The 20317-nt window shown below is 47.5% G+C and overlaps 2 protein-coding genes across 2 annotated transcripts; both read left to right on the top strand.

Annotated features, from left to right (window-relative positions):
* Positions 1 to 239: 239 nt before the first annotated feature.
* LOC107160329 (olfactory receptor 2T1-like) lies at positions 240 to 1621 on the top strand. Its single transcript, XM_015507011.2, has one exon. It carries the CDS (start codon positions 481 to 483, stop codon positions 1435 to 1437), a length of 957 nt encoding a protein of 318 aa, XP_015362497.1. The 5' UTR covers positions 240 to 480; the 3' UTR covers positions 1438 to 1621.
* Positions 1622 to 7910: 6289 nt separating this feature from the next.
* On the top strand, positions 7911 to 18249 carry LOC107160372 (olfactory receptor 2T11-like). The gene is made up of 3 exons (XM_048797510.1): positions 7911 to 8079; positions 11246 to 11393; positions 14045 to 18249. The coding sequence occupies exon 3, from the start codon at positions 14172 to 14174 to the stop codon at positions 15129 to 15131; it is 960 nt and encodes a 319-aa protein (XP_048653467.1). The 5' UTR covers positions 7911 to 8079; positions 11246 to 11393; positions 14045 to 14171; the 3' UTR covers positions 15132 to 18249.
* Positions 18250 to 20317: the final 2068 nt, after the last annotated feature.

The raw sequence follows: 20317 nt of genomic DNA, 5'->3' as shown, positions 1-20317 counted from the left end.
AACTCATAGGCAGATAAAGACGATTTGAAGATGATGGTTATGCTGACCATGACTGAGGGGCATTTAACAACGGTCCCAGTTGATCTGCACTAACGTGTGCTCACACTCATGTGTACACACACACACACAGAGGGAGCGACAACCATGGTACATTCAGTTGCCGCAGAGCATAGGTTACATCTTTATGTACTGTTACACAAGCACTATCGTCATACAGTAGTATCTGCTGACATTTTGTCCAATATAGTTAGTGAATTTATGGCTTAATAATGATCAAATTTACTAAAAATCAGTATAGATTAACATTCTGATACAGATTAGTTGTTGCTTATCAGTTCTGAACTATTAAGAAAGCCATCTTAGACTGTTTCTTCCAAGTCCGATGCTTGACCACTAATCCGAATGTTCTTGTTTTAATTCCCTGGAAATGCCATCCTTCTATCTGGAAGACGTTGGGCTACTCCCACCACCGCAGCCTCAATGGCAGGGGACAACACGTCCTCAGCGGACTTCACCCTTGGGGGGCTGTTCGGCACCGAGGAGACTGGAGGCCTCGTCTTCGCGGTCGTCTGCATCGTCTTCTTCACGGCTCTGACGGCCAATGGGGTCATGGTCGTGCTGATCCGTGCCGACGCGCGCCTGCACACGCCCATGTACTTCCTGCTCAGCCACCTGTCTCTCATCGACATGCTGTACATCTCCACCATCGTGCCCAAGATGCTGGTGGACTACCTGCGGGGCCAGAGGACCATCTCCTTCGCGGGCTGCACGGCGCAGCACTTCCTCTACCTGACGCTGGTGGGCGCCGAGTTCTTCTTGCTGGGCCTCATGGCCTACGACCGCTACGTGGCCATCTGCAGCCCGCTGCGCTACCCGGTGCTCATGAGCCGCCGCGTCTGCTGGCTGATCGTCGCGGGGTCCTGGCTGGGGGGCTCGCTGGACGGCTTCCTGCTCACGCCCATCACCATGAGCTTCCCCTTCTGCGGCTCCCGGGACATCGACCACTTCTTCTGCGAGGCGCCCGCGGTGCTGAGGCTGGCGTGCGCGGACACGGCGCTCTACGAGACGGTGATGTACGCGTGCTGCGTGCTGATGCTGCTGACGCCGTCCTCGGTGGTGGTCGCCTCCTACGCGCGGATCCTGGCCGCCGTCCACCGCATGAGCTCGGCCGAGGGGAGGAGGAAGGCCTTCGCCACCTGCTCATCCCACATGATTGTGGTGACCTTGTTCTACGGGGCCGCCATGTACACCTACATGGTGCCGCAGGCTTACCACCAGCCAGCGCAGGACAAAGTCTTCTCCGTCTTCTACACCATCCTCACGCCCATGCTGAACCCGCTCATCTACAGCCTGAGGAACAAGGACGTGGCCGGCGCTCTGCAGAGGGCCCTGCGGAGACTCCGGGGCTCTCAAAGAGTGTCCCGAGAGGCCTTCTGACTGCCAGCTCTGGTCGTGTGGATGGAATGGGAACCCTGGCTTGGTGGCCGGGCTCCCCCTGCAGGAATGAACTGGAGGAAAGGGTTCAGCTGTGCAGGAGGAAAGCAGCTGACTTGAAAGTGTGTCCCCTCTACTTCCCTCTCTCAGCTCTTTTTCTGTTCTTAACACCTCCTTTTTGTCCTACTTGGTTCACATTTATGCAAAATAAATACCCAGTGGTTTCCAGAAACAAAAGTTGGAAAATTTCCCCTGGGGTTTTACCTTCTGGAGGTATATTAAACCACTCGGAATCGTCAATGGCATGGGCAGTAGCGAGGAGTGCACTGCCTGTAATCCCAGCAACTACGGAGGCTGAGGCTGGAGGATGGAAAGTTCCAGGCCAGTCTCAGCAACTTAGGGAGCCCCTAAACAGCTTAGTGAGACCCTATCTCAAAATGAAAAAAATAAAAAAGGGCTAGGGAGTGGCTCAGTGGTTAAGTGGCCCTGGCTTTAATCCCTGGTACTAAATAAATAAAGGGAGTACAGGAGGGAAGATGGTTCTTTGAGATCTATGACAATCGGGTGTAAGTCTAGCTCACTGTTGAAAGAGAAGAGGAACATCATCTTCTGAGAACCTTCCGGGCTCATTCATAGGTGGTAAGAAGAGCCACTGGGCAGTTTCCTCCAGTGGTCATTGTCTGCACCACAATCACTAGGTGCTCATTATTTCCAGTAAAAATTCAGCACTTAATTTTTGTTTGCAGCACATGAATGAAAATGATTTATCTGATAAGTTACAGCTGATGGATGAACGCAAAAGGCACTGCCCAGAGGGCACATGAGCATACTGTGGGAGGGGTCTCAAAACATTGGAGAAATATGCAAACCTGGAATGGGGAGATGGCAAATCACATTTCAAGTGCATTAAGTGATCGCCAGTTAACCTGCCCAGGTGATAGAGGTCAGCTGAGTTCCTCTCCATCCCCCACTGATGCTGGAATTGAGGACAGAAGGCCTGTGGCAGGGGCTGGGAAATGGCTCAGTGGTGGGGTGCTCACCTATCATACCCTGGGTTCCATTTCCCCCCCCCCCCCCCGAAAAACATGTGGAGGCCATGAGAAGTGCATCATGTGCCTATACAAGGAGTTCATTCTGGGGGAAAAGGGGTGACTTTGCTCAATTTCCAGTGTCCAGGTGGAAGTGTCATCATAGGAACTTAACCAAGGGCATAGCTAGAAGCACACTGGTCAGGCTCTCTGTGAAAGGTAACGACTCACATGCCTGTCAGTTCATCATCCTCTAAGCTCTGCATGAGAAGGAAGCGCTTATTGATACCTCTGGTTACTGGAGAAATGCCAAGGTTTATTTAGAGAGCAAAGTTTATTTCAAGGACAGAAACAGACTTTTCCCTGGAGGGAGAAGGGGAACATAGCTGGTATCCAAAGAAGTGGGAATGTCCTGCCCCTTTGTACATCTTAAATTTTCTCTGCCTAATGCCTTCCTTCCTCCTTATCTCTCACCACCCTGCATCCATGACCAGGGTGAGCCAAATGGTGAGGGCCAGATGGGCAAGGGGAGGGCCAAATGGTGGAGTGATTCAGGCATTAAGGTAAGAGCCAACTCTTAGGATTCCCTGCAAGGAACAGCTATTCCTGGGACAGGTTACCTCGGCAACAGGTTGGAGCAGGAGCAGGGGGAAGGGCCTTGGAAAGAGGAGGGGGAAAGGGCAGCATTTGATTTTCTTTCCAACTAGCCCCAACCTTCCTGGTTGAACACAATTATTTATTATCTATATTGACTACCTTTTGTCCCCCAGCTTCATGATCATGAGTTCTCATTTGCAGGCAGGTGCAGTACAGTGTGTGTCAAGCAAGGGACTTCTCTGGGGTGATGTGTGTGTGCGGGGGACCCACACCTTGCTGCCTCTAAAGGACCTTGAATGATAGAACCATGTGTGCAGATGTAGCTCCCTGAGTCAGGCATTTATTCACATTCTTTATGGCTGTGAGCAAGACAAAGCACATGCACTCAGGAAATGTTGTTATAGTAAAGACTATGAAAAGAGAGCAACCCAAACAGGAAAGCAAGGGGAGTAACTTAGTACCCCAGCCAGTTTGTGTGTGGTAGTGTTCCAGGAAAGCAGGGAGCTAAAACTCCCAATCTCAGTTTTATGTTCCGACCAAAGAAAATTTAAAGTCAGACATCAAAAGTCATGCAAGAGTACTTTCTTATAGGTGACAGTAAAACAAAAGTGAAGCTTGAGCCGAGAGTACTCTTAAGGGAGAAAGTGGGCTGTCTCCAAGCAGAGAATGACAGAGAAGACAACGCTGTCCCCAATTTTACTACTGTTTGATGTTCACTAGGAGAGCTGGGGGCCCTCTTCTGTACTCTCTGCCAGTCTGGTGTTCAACTCTTCCTTCATGTTGGGTGGTGGAGTTATGGATCTTACTTGGTCCTCTCTGGAACTGTTATAGTGGCCATTCTTTTTAGGGGGGTTTCATCTACAAGTCAATCCCATGTTAATGTGGGCACTGGGGTCAATAGCTGGTCAGAAGTTATCTTAGTGTGCCTGCACTATTAATGGAATCTTCAATCCCAGAAAATTGAAGACACTTATGGCCATAATTCCTAGCTTCACATCAACCTCAGTGGACCCTGTCAATAATTAGTCCCATTAATCCTTTTCTCTTGTCGTGTTTTACAAATAGCTCTCTTGCTTTTGTTTGCTTTCTATAGATTAACTGCCACCATTTGATATCTTAAGATAGTTTAAAGAAGGACCCTGAGGTAAGTTAAAGAACACTTTGTGACCTTACCATGCATCTCACTGCCCACTGCTAGCTCCTACCTAACAGTAGCTGTGAAGAGAGCTGAACATATCTGTGCCCTGAACCCAGCATGGCCACCATTGAGTGGATTCCTAATAGACACCTGTGCATGATGTTCACCAAAGGATGTACAATAGCCCCCAGATATGGAAGCCACCCAGAGCCCAGGGAGAGTGAAATGGATAAATGCACGGGTTAGGTCCTTAGGGCAAAGTAACTCCATTTTGAAAATCAGCACCTGTTCACAAAGGCATGACCTTCTTGTTAAGCCTGCCAGCAAAGAGTTCCCAAGGATCAAAACCACAATCAAGACGACAAGTAATAATTAACAATCACAGAACCAGAGAGGTTATTTTTTATTACTCCATATACATGAATATATACTTAGGAAGTTTGTTCTAGCAGACTGTTGCGCCTTGCCAAGGGCAGCCTGAGAGATATCCTCTGTCAATAAACCTTTGCTTGACTCAGAGATGTGTCTCTCATGGATATTTGCACCTGCTACCATAGCAACACACGTGGGACATGTTTACATAATATGCAGAATGTTCTAATACTGCCTGCAATCACAGGGATTAATCTCATGAACGCTGGGTGAACTTCAGTCACAGACTGAAAGAGAGCTAACAAAACTGCCCACATTTTAGGAGGGTCAGCAGCTGGACAGCACATAGGCAGGCATCTGGTGGGAACTGTTAATTTCTGTTCCTTAATGGGAAAGCTGATTTCACACCCAGAGTTCAGTTTCAGAAAAGTGATCAAGTTCAAACTTTTTACATGTTTAATACTTTTTGTATTACATTATACTTCCCACAATGGGGCAGTGGGAGCTACATAATTAGGCCAGTATCCTCCCCAGCACTTTCCCCTCCTAGCACCCTTCCACCTGGTCCCTTTCCTCTACTGAACGCCTTTTGATTTTCATGAGATCTTTACCCCCACTTTCTATTTCTCTTTCCTCTCTAGCTGCTGCATATGAAAGTAAACACACCACTCTTGACCTTCTGTGTTTGGCTTATTTGTCTTAACATAATGCTCTCAAGTTCCATCCATGTTTCTGCAAATGGCACAACTGCATGCTTTTCTATGGCTGACTAGAACCTCTGTGTATATAGAGCACATTTTCTTGAGCCTTTCAGCCACTGACAAACACCTAGGCAGGTTCTATATTTTGATTATTGTGAATTGTGCTGCTAAAACGTGGGTATGCATGCCTCACTAGAGCATGCCAACTTTAATTATCCTCTCTAGGATAAATGCTGAGAAGTGGCATATTTTGGTCATGTGGTGACACCCTTCCTAGTCTTGTGAGGCACCTCCATGCTGGTTTTCATATTGTTTAAGGGTGTCTTGCACTTTAAAGGCATTTTGTTCTCCAGCCCTCGTGGGCCATTCAGGTCCAGCATTCTGGCAGACACGGCTGGAGCAGATGCAGGGCATCTTCCTGTTTGCTGCCCCTTAGCTTATGTGAGGCATCTGAAGTACTGGTGTGTGCCCAGCTGTGGAGAACAGGCTGCGTCCTCTTCTGGTTACTGCTAAAGTACAGAACAGGACTTTTCAGGCCTAAACCTGGGTTACTTCATTTTGCAAAGCAGTTTACCATGAGCAATTCTATTTTTAGTTTAAGAATGACTCCACACCTGATTTGTATAAGTAAGCAGTCACCACCTGCCTGGCACAGCCATGAGGCCCAAACTGATAAAGAAACCATGCTAATAAGAATGACCACCCGTGCACCACTTGTAAATTCATCACAAGCAAGGGATGCATGGGTGTGTCAGACTCACACCAGGAAAACCAGGCCACGAGCTTATCAAAAACACCAGACCACCAAATGAAGCAGCCCCTCACTTGAGGCTTGTAAAAGGAGGAGGATCCCAAGACTGGACAGGGAAGCACCCTGACCGGTCACCTGGTTGCTCCTCAGGAGCCTTGCCCAGGACATTTGCCACAGAGACAGACCTCTGGATCTCTGCTTCAGCACAGCATGGTTTCTCCTGCCTGTGTGACCACATACAACCCACTCCAAGCTGACATCTCCAGTGGGCCCTGTGGAACCTCTGCCCTGTGAACCCTGGCCTAGAATAAGCTCTGGGCTTCACAGCTCTGTGCCTGAACAAGTTCTTGGCTAGTTCCTAATCTTACCTGACCACCTGTGGTGACTCTTTGCATCTGTATCTGCCCTCTGCCTTTGCTCTCCACTCAGCCTCCTGGACCCCTGTGGCCACCTTAACCCTCTCTTATCCTTTCTGTCACCTCTGTTTATCATTGTGTGAAGTGTGATGAGTGATTTGAGTGTTTCAGACATTAGTAGTTAAGACTGGAATGAAAGAACTCACAATTGCCCAGCTTGTGACTACCAGGTGACCCATGAGTATCCAGTGACCTGCTACTGCCCAAAGGGGGGTAGCCTGTGAATTTATAGTTATTCAATAAATTCTGACACTGTGGAGAGATGTGAATGTGTTTGATAAGGGCAGAGATGGAGGAAGGCAAACCATCTGCTCACACCGGCAGGAGCCAGGCCCAGACAGACACCGTGCCCTTGGGTAGGGAGGCACTGCCTGCAGGTGTGGTGGAGGAAGGCGTGTGGCTTCCCTGGTTTAAACCGCAGGGGAGCACTCCTTGCGGAAAGCCAGTGTGCGCCCTAGGTCTCCCAGGGCTGCAGGGCCAGCCGCCTTCCCTCAACCCCCCAGGGCGCCCTCCTGCCTAGGTCAGCTGCCCTGCACAAGGGGAGCGGCCACCGTGGTCCACCGATGTGCGCACAGTGGGATCACGGGCCCTGTGGCTGATCTGCACACCCGGGTGTGTGCAGGCGCAAGGGAATCACTGTGGCCGCAAGCTGTGCAGGAGATGGAGGAATAATTGAAGTATTTGCCCTTGAACTCCTGGGCTCAGGTATCCTGCTTCAGCCTCCAAGTACCTGAGGCTACAAGAAAGCCCCTCCTCCTCTGGCTAATAGGCTCCCTATGATACGATTGATAAAAATTTCATATTTCCTCATATATAGGTGGCCGCTCATTCCCCTCACTGAGGGTCCTTCCTTAGGAGGGAGTCACCAAGCTCCTGAGCCAGGTAGTTTGTGGTTGCCAGATTCTCCTTTGTTAAAATAATATGTAACCTGAGGATAAACACTTTAAATTATAACACCTTTAATATCACCTTTAGTGTTAGTGATTGCACACTCCCAGCATGAGGAGCTGAGGCAGATGAAGAAGGAGAGATAAAGATAGTTACCCACGGAAAAAAAAAAAAAGCTCAATTATGATATCTGATTTTGATTCTGATCCTTACAAAGGCCTGTGAAGTATTTATTTATTTTAAAATTTTATTTTATTGGTACTGGGGATTGAACCCAGGGGTGTTCTACCACTGAACTAGATCCCCAGAAACCCCCTTTTTCAAAATTTATTTTTTCATTTTTTTTGAGACAGCGGCTCCAACTTTGGATCCTTCTGCTTCCGCCTGCTGAATGGCTGGAATTATAGGTATGCGTCACCAAACTGGCTTCCTATGAAGGATTTAAATAAAGTCACCTCCCCTGAGAGATTCAGAAGCTGGTGTTCAGAATAAATTATTGCCTCACTGAAGCAAGAGGTGGATGGGTCTCAGAACCCATGGTCGGGTGTCTTGGTACCAACCTTTATAATGATTGACAGACAGCTGTGTCTGCCAGCTTGTTAACCTGCACAAGGACCTGAGGACAAAGTTCCCTGAGGAGCAACATGCAGATAAAAGTCATGTTATTTCCTCTTGGATGCCAGCTAAACTCTTCTACCCAGGAGCTGACCACCATCGGGAGGCTAACAGGATGCCCTGTGGGGTCTTGGTGCAGGTGAGAGATAGGGACATACCTGAACCTTTGCTTCTACAAACATCCCATCCTTGAGCTTAATTCGAAATTATAGAGATTCAAAGGCTAAGAAAATACCGAGAGTTTGTTTTAACTAGCTGTTGGTATCAAGACAATAAATAGGTAAACATCTGCAGCATCAGCTCTGATCATCATAGATTGTTTTCTTTTGTTTCTTTGATCAGCCCTTTGAGGTGATTTGACTTTATTAAATTTTATTTATCATGTAACCAAAATAGGATGTTCATTTTGTTCTGTATCCCAAACACCTAGAAATTTTCCTGACATAAAATATGTTTTCAGTAAATATTGGGATAATGAATGAGTGGAATCCATTTCATTTAGAAGGCATGGTACTCTGACATACAAATCTCAAGTTAATATATTTTTTAAAATTTTTCCAGGCCATTCACATAGAACTGTATGCTGAGCTAAAAGCTAAGAACTGTAGTTACCTTCTGTCCAACTTTACTAGTTCTTAAGTGACTTCAGGTGAAGGGACACCGCTGGCTTCGGCCAGGTTCCTCCCAGGGGGTGCTTCTCCTTGGAGCAGACAGGTGGTGGGGGCTGTAGGGGACATGGGCTCCATGTGGCTCAGGCTGTGCCTTTGGGGAGGTGCAAGCAGGAGGCTTCTCTGAACACAGGTAAGATGGGCCGAGGCCAAGGCTTCTGAACAGCTGACGGGGCTCTGCAGACAGCTGCTTTCCCTTCTCCCAGGCAAGCTACAGAATCTCCTCAAAGGGAGAAAAGGTAGCTCATTCTGACCCAAGGCGGGGTTGATTGCAAGTAACGGTTCTCATTTGAAAAGAATGCACACTGAGTATTTCTAAGAAATCAGCTATGACATGTGCCATGAAGGTACCGAGTGCTCTCAGCCTGAAGATGGAGAGTGTCAGACTGTGTCCATGTGGCTGTGGATATGAAGTACGCACACATGCCACCCTTTTCTCTTACAAGCACAGTGAAACTGTCAAACCATGGGGATGTGGAGACCTCCCTTGTGTCACAATGGCCACTTGGAGCACCGTGATGTGCTGAAGCCTAAGTGATTCAGTGTGGGTGCAGCCGACTATGCTCAGTCTCCTGGCTTTCTTATTGGAAATAACGCCAAGAGGAGTTTTTAATAGAACAAGCTGCCACTCACCTGATTATCTCTGTATTAAAATTTCCTAGTGAAATTTATGCTCACGTCTTTCAGGTTTTTAGACTGACTCAGTGCCCACTCCTACCAGCAATCTTTGCATGTCCCCCCTTGGTCCCCAATGTTGACACAGTCCTGCTCTCGCTGGGGCTCAAGCTGGCCAGACTGCAGGACCCATTTCTGCTGCAGCCTCTCCACCCTGCACCTGGGCCTCTGCAGCAGAGGAACAAGCACCCCTGCTTCCCAGCGTCTTGCTGAGCAAACTCCTCGTGCTCCTGCTCTGGGGAGGAATGGCCTCAGGTGCCAGACTGTGCCCATGGCCACCCTCCACTGATGGCCTCACAGGGCACATGGTGGAGAGGACAGGAGGTGGCACCAGGCCAGTAGTGGCAGACAGTGCTGGGGGAGAGCCCAGGGCTGTGTCCATGACCTCCCCTGGAGGGGCTGAGGAGACCACCCGGCAGCAAAGGAGGCCCATGTCCCTCACTCCCCCAAGATGTGACGCTTAGGAGACTGAGGTCAGCCCAGCAGTGAATCATCAGACTGAACGAGTCCTCTATAACTGCTGTCCATGCCCAGGGTGGGGAGCTGGTCTGCACCTCTGAGCACCCACACACTCAGGAAGCCTGTTGGAGAGAGCGGTGTGGTGCGCTGCTAGGACCAGACAGGTATCGTGTGAGGACACTGGATTCAGCTCACACAGGTGGCCATTTCCCTTGAAGGGTTTTCCAAAGGCTGTTTAAGGAGGAAAACAGGTCTCCTTCCCATTTGGGGTAATTCCTGCTGACACGTGGTTCCTTTGCCATGGGACCGGGTAGCTTGCAGCATGCCCGCATGGTGGAGAGGCTGGCGAAGGGCTGGGGCGAGCCCCGGGGGTGGGTGCTCTTCGCTTTGTTGGGGGGTTAAGGTTCCCTGTGCGCTGAAGCCCGGGCAAGGGTTAGAGACGGAGTTGTGCAGAATCCTTCTCAGGGAGCTTAGCCAGGCATCTTTGGGCGTTTGACGAGGGGGGCTTGCCTGGGAGCCAGGGAGACTTGTGAATTTCTGGGGAGAAATCAGCTTTATTCTGTTGTTTTATTACCTCATTGACTACTTTTGATTAGAAATTCACATTTTCCTTGAGAGTGATTTCAGCCTTGACGCTTGCTTTAATTTTCTTGGCTGGTTGTAAACTTAACTCATGCAGAGAAGGCTCTGAGTCTTCCAGAACAGTCTGTGTGAAGCAGAGACCTGGGAGGATGATGCCCACGGCCCTGCGCCTCAGTTTCCCCAGCTGTAGCAAGGGCCCTGTGGCTGTCTGAACAGTGGCTGTAGAACACAAGCATAGGGACCGTGAGTGTTGGCAAGTGCATTGGAAGTGACTTGATTTAACAAACGGAGGCAATCATCTACTGGCTCATTAGTTCCCTATGGATGTTGTATCTGGGTGGCCTCAAACTTGGTTTACTGTGTCCCAGTTTTGGAGGTCAGCGCTGGATGCGCTAGCATCTGGAGGGCTGTGTTTCCTCATGCAGGATTTGGGGACAGGTGGCCTCTGGGTTTCCCGTTTCTCAGAGGTCGCCTCAGTCTGGGAGGGTGGTCCTGCAGGGCTTCAAAGCCAGGGGCAGATCACTGGAGTCTGCTTCCTGTGCCTGGTGCCTTTGACTCTCTGCCCACTCCTTCTTTATGAAGCCTGTGTGATTACATAATCCAGAACAATCTCATCTCAGTCTTCACATTAATAATGTTGGCAAGGTTTTTTATTTTTGTTTTGCCACATAAGGAAGTACATTGATGGGTTCCAGGGTTTAGGGTGCTTGTATGTTGGAGGGAATTATTCTGCCTGCAATTGATTTTATTCAACACTAGCTAAGACTATTAGAGCTTTATTAAATTCAATAAAGTAACAAACTAATAATAAACCTGGTGGCATTTTTAAGACACCATTTTTCTGATGAGAGGCAGATGAAAACTTGGTGCTAAGACAAACCACGTATACTGATTTTTTGTCTTTTTATCTGTTTAACATAGGGTGAATTCAAACCATATTGTTAGCACCTACAACATAAGCTCTGGGTGTATGAAATCACTTGAGACTTCAGACATCTTTTTACAATGGTTGGCACCTAAGTGAATGAAGAGACATCATAGCAAGGGAAGATTCAGAAACAGAGAAGTGGTGAGTGACTCTTCTCCTTGGTTGATTTCAGTGCAGGGGACTGAACTCACCAGGCACATGTTCTACCATGAAGCCACACTTCAGCCCAGGGACCCCTTCTGTTAAAGATTTTGCTCACATCTTAGTGGCTCTTTAACCCAGTAACCTGATTTTAAGTCTCAGGAAGTAATTGTTTCAAACTTGAAAATATAAATGTCACTGACATAAAAGCTAATTATTATTGCTCCACTTCAGAAACTGGTGATTTCTTTTTATTTTCTAGAACCGAGTTTTTTTTTTAGAAAATGTAGGTGGATCCTACTTTATTTAATTTTATTTTGGAGTGAGGATAAACACAAAGGACTGCATTTTGAAAAAGGCTTTCTCTTCAGTACATTTCATAAATCAAACTTTGAATGACTTCTGAGGACTTCTAGAAGTGTGCCATTAAAAAGCACAAGAGGTGAGCCATCTGCATTTCATCAACTGATGTGTTTAAAAGCCATCTATTTGATGATGTATTTAACACGTATTTACCACATGCCAGTCATTCTTTTTAGATGGCTAGAGCAATTTCAAAACTAGGGTCTGATCCTCACCCGCATGGGGCTCACTTTCCGGAACCAAGAGTCAAACACAGGAAAATAAACCTGTAGTCCATCAGGGGGTGCCAAGGACTGTGAAGAAATACAAAGGCACCGAGTGGGACCAGAGCCACCCACTGAGAAGGTGGCTTTTGTCCCAACCCCTAACGCATATATGGGGATGGCCGGCTTAGACAGAGGGGCCTGGGCAAGGGGAGATGGGACTGAGGTCCTGCCCTGGGACCCCTGAGAGGGGACAGAGGACCAGCAAGGTGACCACAGGCCTGCAGTTCTGTGACCAGCACACTGCAGGGGGCAGCAAGGACTTTGAGGTAAGAGTCAGAAGAGGATGGCCCTGAATGGGACAAAAAGGAAGTGCAGGCTTCAGCAGAGAGTGACCTGGTGTGAGGGGGTCCCCCAGGGTCACTTTGGTGCTGTGCTGGAGGGGGACACAGGGAGAGCAGAGAGGATGTGAGAAACCTCCTGGACAACCCAGTTTAAAGACCATGCATTGGTCCAGCCCACTAGCTGTGCATAGGAGAGAAATGTGGATTCTTCACTTGAACTAGTTTATGCTTTCGGATAAAATGTTTGAGTTCTATTAATGCAACAAAGAGAAGATATATTCTTGCGGCCTTAGTGTGGATTAGCTTTATAGGAAGTTCTTGGAGTAAAAAATAGAATATCTCTAATCTATTAATGGATTTTAATAAAAACATCATAGACAATATTTTCACCTGTCCTTTGGAAATGGAATTGAATTTACGTGAATGGATCAAGAGGCTAAGGACTCACTGGCAGGACTTCTCAGAGCTTTGGCCACAAGGTCCTCCTAGGAGGCCTGACAAAAGAGGCCATAGATGTGAGCTACTTGCAGATAATTTGAACAAATAAATCGGAGGAAAATTTTGAGAAAGACAATCTAATTTTAATGTTAGAATCTCCATTTTTGTGTTAGTTTCCATTAAGTTTTACCGATACTGTTGGTGACTTCTCACTGTTATTTCAATTCTTGAATCTTTGTGAAATCAGGTAAGTACAAACAGATAGATGTGAATTTCAGATAACGGGGATTTTTAAAAATTGAACTATATCACAAACTTATAATACAACAAAAATTGTGATGATTAAGACATAGAACTGGCACCCTGTGTTCTTATCTACTAGATCTGGCACCCCTAGCGAGTGAGCTGAGGTTGTCTGGCTGCCATTTGTGAATGGACAAAACCCAACAGCAGCGTCACCTGGCACCCACCTGCTGGGCCTCATTTTCATGTGCATAAATATGTGATTCTCAGGCTGCTGGTGCCAACCCCTGGGGAAGGGACTTTATGTATGCTCTTTTTCTCTTCTTTAAATAAATCTTTAATCCCTCCGATATTAGGGATGAAAGTCCCTTCCTACTATGGCAGGTTGCTGTCCTCTTCTATATACCTACCCGGTGCCGCCCCACCCCAGCTCAGCTCTTGCCTCAGGGCAGGGGACCATCCACAGACTCCTAGCTTGGGGGCTCCTGCTCCTCAGTCTCTCGCTGACAGCTTCCAGCTGCCAACATTCTGCTTTCAATCTCCTTTGCCCGTTTCCCAAGCCCACAGCAGCAAAGGGCAGCAGCCCAGGGGCAGAATCAGAACTGCCTTTCAGAATTTGATCTGGAAGCTGTTTGCAGACAGCTGTGCTAGGAGGTGAGGGCGGCAGTGCAGTGGAGCAGGGTAGCCCCGCTGAGGTGCCTGCAGTAAGACACAGGAACCTAACGTCCCGGGCTCTCCATTCCAGAAGCCCTGCGCATGTTCCCACCTTCATGTCCTCAGCTGTTCATTTCACTCACCGTCAGCCGGTCAGTCCATCAGTCAGCCGGTCATGTTCTCCAGTGGCATTCACTTAGTCCTGCTCTGGCTGTGGGAATTGCAGAAAGAGTGAGCAGAACAGACACGGTGAGTCTCTGCTCCAGGGCGAGAGATATCTACCCTCGCCATCCTCTGCACACAGCAGCGTGACCACAGGCAGTGCCAGGAGGGCCACTTGCCAACAAGAAACAGGGTCACCTCTGCGGCTGCTCTGGGATAAGTTTGCTGGTTTGTTTTTCTCCAGCTCCTGCCCTGGAAAAATCCCTCCACGCCAGCCCCTGTGCAGAGTGGTGTCCCCATCCTGACCTGGCTCTTCCCACCCTTCCTCCTGGTCCTGAGCTGTCCCTGATCCCCTGGAGCTGCCACTGGCAATGTCAACAGGAAACAGAACGTCTACCTCTGACTTTGTTCTCTTGGGGCTTCTGGTGAGCGCGGAGGCCACGGGGATTGTTTTCACGGTCATCTTTGCCATTTTCGTGGTGGCTGTCACTGCAAATGTGGTCATGACAGTCTTGATTCAGGTGGACTCCCGCCTCCACACCCCCATGTACTTCCTGCTCAGCCAGCTGTCCATCATGGACACCCTTTTCGTCTGTACCACTGTCCCAAAGCTCCTGGTGGACATGGTTTCTACAGAGAGGACCATTTCCTTTGTGGCCTGTGGCATCCAGATCTTCCTGTACTCGACCACGGCTGGTTCAGAGTTCTTCCTGCTGGGCCTCATGGCCTATGACCGTTATGTGGCTATCTGCAACCCTCTTAGGTACCCAGTTCTCATGAACCGCAAGATGTGTCTTCTGCTGGCTGCTGGTGCCTGGTTTGGGGGCTCACTTGATGGCTTTCTGCTCACGCCCATCACCATGAATGTCCCTTACTGTGGCTCCCACCAGATCAACCATTTTTTCTGTGAGATCCCTGCAGTTCTCAAACTGGCCTGTGCTGACACGTCCTTGTATGAGACCCTGATGTACCTCTGCTGCGTCCTCATGCTGCTCATCCCCATCTCTATCATCTCCACTTCCTATGCGCTCATCTTGCTCACTGTCCACCGCATGCGCTCTGCTGAGGGCCGCAAAAAGGCCTTCACCACGTGTTCATCCCACCTGACTGTGGTCAGCATTTTCTACGGGGCTACCTTCTACACGTATGTGCTGCCCCTGTCATTCCACACACCCGAACAGGACAAGGCAGTGTCCGCCTTCTATACCATTGTCACACCCATGCTTAACCCTCTCATCTACAGTCTCAGAAACAGGGATGTCCTGGGGGCATTGGAGAGGGTGTTTGCCCACTGCTCCCCTGCTCAGAAAGTAGCTGCAGATAAGGCGTAGAGACTCAGTAACACAAGGACAGGTCCTCCAGAGGTTACTCTCCATGTGCCTGGCTCCCCTAGACTGCTTTGTCAGCCATCAAAGTCTACTTACAATTAATATATCAAAGTGCATAAATGCATTCTACTATCTACTAATTAAAACAAATTAAAAAATTCATAAAAAAAGAGCACTCACCTGGTCTGGATTTCAGCTGTGGGGAGGGCTCACGCCCTTCTCTTTTGCCTGCACAGGCCTGGCGGGGGTCAGTGGAGGAGGCAAAGCTCAGCACTTCTGCCTGTTTTGCATCTTTGCTCTGTGTCTCCTTAGAGTCCAGGAGCAACAGGTCAGTGAACAGTGGAGGCCACCCTTGGGCAACAGCAGCTTCCTCATCTGGGGCAGGGCCCTCCTGGCCAGTGCTGAGGTAACCATGGACAGACCACACCTGACTAAGACCACCTGCTTTGGCAGCTGTGAAAAGCCTCCAGCTGCAGGGTAGGATGGCCACACCTGTAACCCCAGTGACTCAGGAGGAGAGGCCGGACGGTCTCAAGCTCAAGTCCAGACTGAGCAACTTAGCCAGACTCTGACTCAAAATAAAACAAGAAGAGGACTGGGGTGTGTGGCTCAGTGGTGTGGCACCCCTGGGTTCAGTCCCTGCACCGAAACCTCTAGCTGTGCAAACCCTGATCTTGCCCTCCTTCCCCTTTCTATCAGATCTCAAAGTCACAGTCAGCCTGGAGGACAGAGCTGAGGTCCTGTGTCCCCTCGTCCTCCCCATGTGTCTGCACTAATCAAAGTCCCTTTCATGCTTGTCACCATGGCCATTCCCGTTTGGATTTTTGGGTGATTGGGTAACTGATTTTTGGACCTCCAGGGTCAGGCCTCTGGCCCAGTACTCTGGCACCAGGATGTTTCACTCACTGGGTCCTTTTGGCAAAATATCAAAAACAACTGATTCCTCGTACTGTAGGAATGTAAAGAAGTCATCTGTTCTTGTCTCTGGGGAAAAACACCCACAGTGGAGTTCACAGCAACCTCCCACTGGGCACAGGGCCTCCTAGCTACTGGAGATGGACAAAATGAAAATTCCTAAACAGTTGCCACATGTCTGCTGCTTTTCTGTGACTATGTTTGTGGTAGCAAGGGAAGCCTACCAATCCACAAATGACACGGAAGAGAAGTTGCCTCACAGTTTAACCGTGCTTTCCCTGGTGGGAGCCCTGGGATCACCTTGGAGTGCTGGGTGCAGCCACCACCAAAATATGCAGCTCCAATCCATGGGTGAGCGGCACTGATGGGGAATGGGAGAGCCTGTGAGTACTAGCAGGTGCTCAGAGGCAGCAGAGGCCACATCTGACGTCACAGCACACACACGCCGCATCCTGGGAAGGGTCATAACTGCTGACTGCATCAGGGCCAGAAGCCTCAACTCTCCCATCCTGGATGCCGCCACAGTGCTTGGTCTGGATGAGTGAGTCCTGGGGGATGTGGGCAGGTCACTCATGTGCAGTTGGTCCCTCGTGATGCCCGCCCTGAGTGACAGGCACAAGTTTCCATTCTGCAATTGCTCCAGAAACATCAATAAAAGAAAACGAGTCACATGAGAACGCTGTACTATTTACTGCCAAATAGAAATTTGCATAAGTATTTTCTTTCTTATTTTTATCAGATATATTCCTAAAATTAATACGAGAGAAATGTACAGATATAAATATTTTTTCTTAATCAAACTGCTTCATCTAATCTTGTAAAGAAAAAAAGTTTAAAGAAAAAAAAGTTACCCCAGGTGCTACAACAAAGGGAGCTATTTGCCTGGGAACATGCATTTTGCATTCTTCGGAGGTAAGTGACTCCACACAGTGGCAGACGTGGCAGCAGGCCTTATGAGCAAACTGGGCATGTGATGAGTTGTGTTGACTTGTTCTCGTGTGGTGGGACACAGCACGCAGACATGCCAAAACAAACCTACTGCTCAGTGAGCACCACATTCATGAAATGACCCAGGTCAAGAAATAATACACGACCAGCCCTCTGGAGCCCGCCGGTCTTCAACCACCACACACTCTTCATGGCAGAGAAACACAACTCTAAACTTTATTAACTTTTATTTTGAACCACTCTCAGATATGCAGAAAAGTGGTAGGATTTGAACAGTAGGTTTCCAATTTCTGTTAATATTGACATTTTACACAACCATAAAATAACCACCAGAGCCAGGAAATTTACATTGTACTGGAGGTGATGCACTAAATTACAGCAATAGTTTTAGGACTTGAAGCTGATGGCAAGAAGCCTGCTGACCTACAAGGGCCCTTCCTGGAAGGCTGGGTCTGCGGGATCTGCAGGGTCCAGACTGGAGGGAAACGCGGGAAAGCGCTAGTCTCAGGGAGCATCCTAGGTGATCCCACTAGGGAAGAGCTGCCCTGGATTCCTGGGGCCCAGCGATTTCTACCTCCTGCCCAAGAGAAAGTTCTGCAGGGTTCAAGATCCCTGCATCAGCAGCAGACCTGGGCTAAGCACACCAATAGTGCCAAGAAGAGCAACACCCCCAAGTCCAGAAGCCCACAGTCTGCACAAGGCCATGACAGACCCCCTCGAAGACACAAGTAGAAAGAGGCGGCGGAGACGAGTATTAATGCCAAGTTCCGCAGTGAAGACCCAGACACACACCCTTAAAGATGAGAGCAGCCAGGTGCAGTGAGGTAGGCTGGTGATCACAGTGACCCGGGAGGCTGAGGCAGGAAGGTGCAGGTTCAAAGCCAGCTGAGTCACTGTCTCAAAAAATAAAACAAGAACAATAACAAGGATGGGGGATGTGGCTCAGTGGTAAACCACAACAGGGTTCAATCTCCTCTACAGGAAAAAACAGGAGGGGGAGAGCAAATAGGGCACCAGAATCTGGCTAAAGACCTAGTGGCTGCTCCTCATCAGCTGGAGATGGGTGTGGATGTCCCAGAGCAAGAATTCAAACTGGCTTTTTTGAGGAAACATAGCCAACTCCAAGACAATATCAAAAAATTTCAGACATCTGTTCAAGATCCATTCTTTATAGGACATATCAGGGCACATACAGGATTGCCTGGAGCCCTTAGTTTGGGCAATGATTTAGCAGATAAAACTACACATGACATACATATTTTCTCTACACTAGAAGAAGCTACAAATTTTCATAAAAAGTTCCATGTCAATGCTAATACTTTACAAAAGCGTTTTAAAATAACTAAGGAACAAGCTAGACACATAATAAAACAATGTCAAAATTGTGTGACATTTTACCACAAGTTAATCTTGGAGTCAATCCTAGAGGACTGATACCTAACCATATTTGGCAGATGGACATCACACACTTGCCAAAATTTGGAAAATTAAAATATTTGCATGTTACAGTTGATACTTCTTCTGGATTTTTGATGGGCTCCCTTCATGCCGGAGAAAAAACTAAAGATATTATAGCTCATTGCTTACAAAATTTTGCCACTGTGGGCGTTCCAAAACAGTTAAAAACAGATAATGCCCCTGGTTATACTTCTACCTCTTTTAAACAATTTTGCTCAACATTTGGCATTACTCATATAACAGGAATCCCATACAATCCACAGGGACAAGGCATAGTTGAAAGAGCTCATCAAACTATTAAAATGTACTTATTAAAGCAAAAAGAAGGAATTGGGAAGGGGTATATATTCCCCAAAGATAAACTTAAAATAACCCTTTTTACTCTAAACTTTTTAAATTTGGATTCATCAGGACTTAGTGCTGCGGAAAGGCATATGTGTCCAAAAAATGTACATAAGCCCAAGGTACTTTGGAAGGATATTCTAACAGGACAATGGAAAGGTCCTGACCCAGTAATTGTCTGGAGTCGGGGGTCTGTTTGTGTGTTTCCACAGGGAGAACAGCAGCCGATTTGGATTCCAGAGAGATTAACCAAGGTCCTGACCCAGTGATTGTCTGGAGTCGGGAGTCTGTTTGTGTGTTTCCACAGGGAGAACAGCAGCCGATTTGGATTCCAGAGAGATTAACTAAAGCGATTTCTACAGACCAAAAAGAAGATGATTTGGCTCAAATCCATAACAGCTGATATCCAGAACTCCAGTTTGGCTATCCTTACATCTGCGACAGAACCAGGATGTCTTTTTCAATATCTATTTTATTACTGCCATTTCCCACATCATGAAGTTCTATTTTGTTTTTTGAGCTCATACAGACCTAGGTTAATGTTTTGCTGATCAGTTCTATTTTTTGACTATAGAGTTTTTAAACATTGCAATGGAGATTTCACCTGTAAAAAGTTATAAGGCCTTTACTATTATGTTATATGTTGTATGTATTATATTATGTGTGCGCACTTGTGTTTTGTGTTGTATGTTTGTATGTACGTATGTCCATATATCATATATGATGAGCGCTCATGAAAAAATGGATCCAAATATTTTTTTTATTCACATGATTTAAATGGTTTAATTTAAATTGGGTAAACAGCTGTTGAAGATTGTTTTAATATGTGAATAAAAAAGGAGGTTAACAGATCTATTTGTTTACTTTCACCTTTCCTTTTCATTATATTTAATAATTCTGTTCAAGATAATGTAAATTGTTCAGAAAATTGTTTTCTTTTAGTGCCTTCTGGAATGTTACATAATTACAAAGATAAAACCAATCTAAAGCTTCTGCAATAGCTATCACTGAACTGCTTGCAGAACTTGCCTGGACTATGTATCACTTGTATGCATTGTGAAATCACTTGTATGCATTGTGAACGATCTGTTGGTGCAGCGACTTGTGGTAGTGTTGGGATATTTTTGCTGATGGTGTCTTCAGTGGTACAATTTTTCCAAGTCAATTGGCTTGGTGTATCCTCCTCCCTTCTGCTTGTGATGGTCATTCAGCTAAAATTTGGGGGCCAACAGAGGTGAGGCAAAGAACCTCACCCCCCCGTTGGTACAAAGACCTATCCACAGGTGTGGCTGTATACTGGACCGGTAGTCAATGACAGGTAAGATCCAATTGCAATGGTACCAACCTAAGACAGGAGGCCGACGCCTTAAGGTCAGCTCATCCAATGATGGGTAAGGACCATATGTAGTATTGGACAACCTAAGGCAGGCACGGTCCCTAAGCCACATGCTTGTTGTTTAAACAGAGAGGAGGAGATGTTGAGAGCCACAGCCGAAGGGGCCCCAGCAAACTTCCAGCTGCCAGCA

The sequence above is a fragment of the Marmota marmota genome, unplaced genomic scaffold (assembly GCF_001458135.2).
Source record: "Marmota marmota marmota unplaced genomic scaffold, marMar, whole genome shotgun sequence".
Taxonomy (NCBI): domain Eukaryota; kingdom Metazoa; phylum Chordata; class Mammalia; order Rodentia; family Sciuridae; genus Marmota; species Marmota marmota.
Note: the sequence above shows the minus strand (reverse complement) of the source record. Positions and strands in the feature narration are given on the sequence as shown.

What these genes read in the sequence shown, in the direction of transcription:
- LOC107160329 (XM_015507011.2), top strand. Translation starts at nt 481, where the DNA reads ATGGCAGGGGACAACACGTCCTCAGCGGACTTCACCCTTGGGGGGCTG.
- LOC107160372 (XM_048797510.1), top strand. Translation starts at nt 14,172, where the DNA reads ATGTCAACAGGAAACAGAACGTCTACCTCTGACTTTGTTCTCTTGGGG.